The sequence below is a fragment of the Sardina pilchardus genome, chromosome 21 (assembly GCF_963854185.1).
Source record: "Sardina pilchardus chromosome 21, fSarPil1.1, whole genome shotgun sequence".
Lineage (NCBI taxonomy): Eukaryota > Metazoa > Chordata > Actinopteri > Clupeiformes > Clupeidae > Sardina > Sardina pilchardus.
In genome coordinates, this window is record NC_085014.1 from 2,905,208 (window position 1) to 2,909,791 (window position 4,584).

General features: G+C 43.8%; 1 protein-coding gene across 1 annotated transcript; it reads right to left on the reverse strand.

Annotated features, from left to right (window-relative positions):
* Window positions 1–759: 759 nt before the first annotated feature.
* LOC134068389 (unconventional myosin-Ie-like) lies at window positions 760–4,471 on the reverse strand (the record flags this gene model as incomplete). The annotated part of the gene is given in 3 exon segments (XM_062523962.1): window positions 760–2,677; window positions 3,003–3,173; window positions 4,442–4,471. Coding segments are annotated over 3 exon segments (258 nt in total). The 3' UTR covers window positions 760–2,600.
* Window positions 4,472–4,584: the final 113 nt, after the last annotated feature.

Sequence of the window (4,584 nt, forward strand, 5' to 3'; positions counted from 1 at the left end):
ATAAAAGCGTCCACACTGGCCAACGATAAGAAAAGTCTCTCCTCATGTTAATGAATGTGATGGCTAGAATATTATGGGTTCTGATTGGCTGTTAGCTTTTTATCGTTCTCAAAATCGCTCTGAAAGTGATCAACAACGATATCGTTCTTCATGTCGTTATCGTTATAGTTTAGGTGTGAACGTTGCCATTCATATTAACGAGAGCGATATTTATTTATAGTTATCGTTATCGTTATCGTTCTTGGTGTGGACGGGCCTTTACTCAGGTATATCGTATATCCCTCTGGAGTAACTTATCCAAAAATGTCACTTTGGGGTCATAGATATTAGAAAAGTAGATACTGCATTGTCTGTCCAGTTCTATTAGGTGCCCTACGTAAACATGGCCGCCATATTACTGGGGGCAACACGTTTACGGTCTATGGGCAACACTTGCCGGCAATCAGACACATCTGTCTCATTTCTCATGTCACAGAGTCACATGCTTCTCCATTGGCATCCGGTGATTGTTGCCTCCACCAAAATGGCGCTGGTATTTACATACGTTCTAGATAGCTTTCTAATATCTAAGTTTGGGTTAACTTAGCCAGGTATGTCACTTCCTCTGGGTTAACTTTCTCAAATATGTCACTTACTCTGGTGTAACTTACGCAGGTTTGTACTTGTAATGGCTCTGTTCCTACTGAGAGTGATACGGATAGCAACTCCATGACTAGGTGGTGTCGAGAGATTTGAAAACACACACAGAACACAGACAGGTAGAAATGAACAGCATTAGCTTTATTTAAAAACATGAACCATTTAAACCATTATTTTCCTGCTATTGCACTAAAATGCCTTCATGCCAAAACACTGGCAGAAACGATCATACAATGCAACAGATTTGGCCACGCCGTTAAACCAAAGATGATATGGAGGCTGTTAAAAAACTGCAGAGGAATGTTTGTGTGTGTGTGTGTGTGTGTGTGTGTATGTATATGAGTGTGTGTGTGTGTGTGTGTGTGTGATGACTGTGGGACATGTCGCTGTGTAATAATTTGGGGAAAAAAATAAACAAGGACAACATGTAACAGCTCTCAAGTTCTCAGGTGTCAAAATGAGCAGAAAAACGTCTGCAGTAGGAAACAAACAAAAACGAAAACAAACAAAACATCAACCCCTTCTGAACGAAACACCACTCCACACACACCCTGTGCCTCCTGAGAGTTGTCCGCAAAGCCAAAAAAAAAGCAGAAAAATAACTTGATTATAGTACACGAAAAAAATCCTTCATTCTAGCGATCAGAGCAGAGCAAAAGTACGTCCTAAGATGCCAAAGAGATACAGAAGTAAAAACAATGCCTGTATTGTAGTTCTATTGTAAACAAAAATAGATGTCTTTTTTTTTCTTGCAGTCAGTTCCCTTCAGTAAATAGCACTTCTTTGGCAAACAGGTAAAGATGGGGAGGAGCCTAAGGGCTTGGCCAATTGGGGAAGGAGTGGCCAATACACCCTCCCGCCCTCCCCCCACACACACCCCCAGGCTCCGAAACTGATAAAGTGCTTTTCATCCACACACAACACACTCAGCACGGTCGCCAGAACAGGCCCTTCACTTCATTCAGCAAGGATGCCGTGCACACTTCACCACCGAGGTCCCGTCAAGAGACCAAAGGAGGCGCTTGATGGCGACACACACACACACACACACACACACACACACGTCTCTCGGCCTTCTGTGTGCGCCGCAGCACCCAAAACTACCAGTGTTAACTTTGTGATCTGGCTGCTAGTCATCAGCAAAAAGGGGCAACAAATAAAAATGAAAATGATAATAATAATAATTAAAAACAAAAGATATTCCAAATACTCTAATTTGACAAACGGTGAAATGTATTCAATATCAGTGCATTGGTACAATGCAGTGTGAAGGAGCCTTTTCCAATTCATCATTTGTGACAACAGGCATGAACAAGGGTCTGGTCGACGGGCGATTCTGGACTTCAAGTCCATTTTAGCAGCTAAAAAACCCCGCTAAAACAAATATGACAGATACAACATAAAGGGCATTTAAAATGTTGACAGTACTAGACTTCATTAAGCCACAATTCATTACCATTTTTCCCTAAAAAAAGACTAAGAAATACAATATCATAATCATCTTCTTTCCCTATAACCAAATACTTCACCTGTCCAAAATGAACTCACCTTAAATATTGTTGCCAGGTGAAAACAATATACAGCATATATATATTTATATATATATATATATATATATAGAAAGCTATAAATACAATAAATAGTTTGTTCTTGTTCAGTGCTCACAGGGTCCGTGTTGAGCCCTGGAGAGAAAAAGTCTGCAGGACTCTTTCCCATCTCCTCAACCAGAAAGTCTTTACCCATCACTTCCTCTGGGTTGCCCATGGCAACAGGATGCATCCTGGGTCTATAGCAAAAGAGAGCAGGCTCTGTCTCTTCTTCTCTCTCTCAGTCCTCCCTTCTCCCTCTCGGTCTCTCTGATGGGTGGGTGCATCCTCTCTTCCTGGAAAGGGAGGAGTCAGGAAGCATGTGCTGGTCTCCGATTGGTCCTCGTGTGGAGGTAGGATTCTCATTGGTTGGCGTTAGATCTTGGTGACGTAGTTGTTAGGAAACAGGCCCTGTTTCCCACGCAGTCTCCCGGTCCACCAACCAGATGCATCTATAGCACGCGCACGCACACACACACACACACACACACCGGTAAGCTCATGGAAGTGGGCATGGAAGTGTAGGTTAGATGAGTTAAGGTAATCACAGAGAGCTGGGAAATACCAACAGACATATCTCAAATCCTTTTATCTCTCTCTCACACACACACACACACACACACACACACACACACACACACACACACACACACACACACACACACACACACACACACACACACACACACACACACACACACACACACACACACACACACACACACACACACACACACACACACACACGGCTTGCTGGTTTAGAGTGGCGGTGCCCACCTTCCTTGATGATATCGATGAGGTCGTCAGCGTTGAAGCTGAGCTCGTCGGTGTCCTGGGCATCGTAGGCGTACAGCGCCTTACACTGCGGAACCTGGGGCTTGGGCTTGGGGGCGGGGTTTGGGCCGGCCGGCGCCAGGGGGGGGTCTGTTGCTGGACTGCCTGTGTGCACTGCGGAAAGGAGGAAGAGGAGGAGGAAGAAATAGAGGAGTAGAAGAGATGGATGAAGAGGAAGAGGAGAGACAGAGGAAGGATGGAGTGGAAAGAGTGGTGAAGGAAGAGGACGAGAAAGAGGAAGAGGGTTTTGAGCTTGTGGCTCTACAGTATGTAGTTCTACTGACTAACGTCTATGTTGAAACTGAAACTGCTGGTGTGAGGTAAGCCCACGCTACGTCGTACAGCTTCAACCCAAAACAGTCTAGTTCTGAACAGGACAGGGCTGGACCCAGATGGGCACCGGGTCTCAGCCAGTGTCACAAACAGAACCAGAACCACTGTTGTGGTGTGTGTGGTAATGTGTGTGTGTGTGTGTGTGTTGGTGACATCTGGAGGTGTGGACTACTGCACGTTTCTGAGCTGTATGAAGGTCGCTACAGACACTTCTTGGCAACAAGGGCTCTACACTCTAAGAATTTTTATTTCAGCTCTGAGTCACATGATGAATGAACAATAACATATCCCCTCTTCAAGCCAATAAACACGTCTGATCAGTCTAATAATGCCAAACAGCAGTGTCTAATAAGAATATGCATTACATGACACACGTGTTTATCTAACGCTGTAGTCCCCTCTACAGACACCCACATACACTGAAAGCGGTTAACCTCTGTCAACAGCTGCAGTTATACAATCATCCACTGGGTGGCGATACAACCATTCACAACCCACTAATTCATCATAATAATCAGTGCATTATGAATTAAAAACCACCACCAACACACAAATACACTTACACACACACACCCACACACATTAACACAACAAACAAAATCAAATAAGCACACCACACACATTTAATTTCACAATACAAGAGATCAGATACAGGTGATCCCTGTAAAGTCACCACGGACCAATAACTGTAAAAACATCTATATGTTTTACAGTCATGGCTGGAGACTGGAAAAAAAGCTTTTCTGCCCACTGACTTGATTGAGGAAACATTGAGAACTGTGACCAGGCTTTCTTAAGGAGCTATTATGATTGACTATAATAATAGTAATACAAATCTCATGACATTTTGAGATGAGAGGATTCTGGTTAGGTGTCTGGTAAGAGTGTCATTGGGCACAAAAACACTTTTTTCTCAGCTTCTCTAAGGATTGAGAGAGGAACAGAGTGTGCTCAGGAAACTGTGTGACTGTGGAACTAAGAGAGCCCATCACCCACTTACACACACACACACACACACACAAACTCATGGCACACACACACACACTCACTTTCCTCCATTGGCGGATGGCCGTCGGCTTCTGTTATGATAAAGAGACACATGAGTAGAATTACTCTTGAATATGAGCACATGCATCTTCCATCATGTCACACTGGCCTACTAGTCATATTCATGTTTTATGCTTGTGTGTGT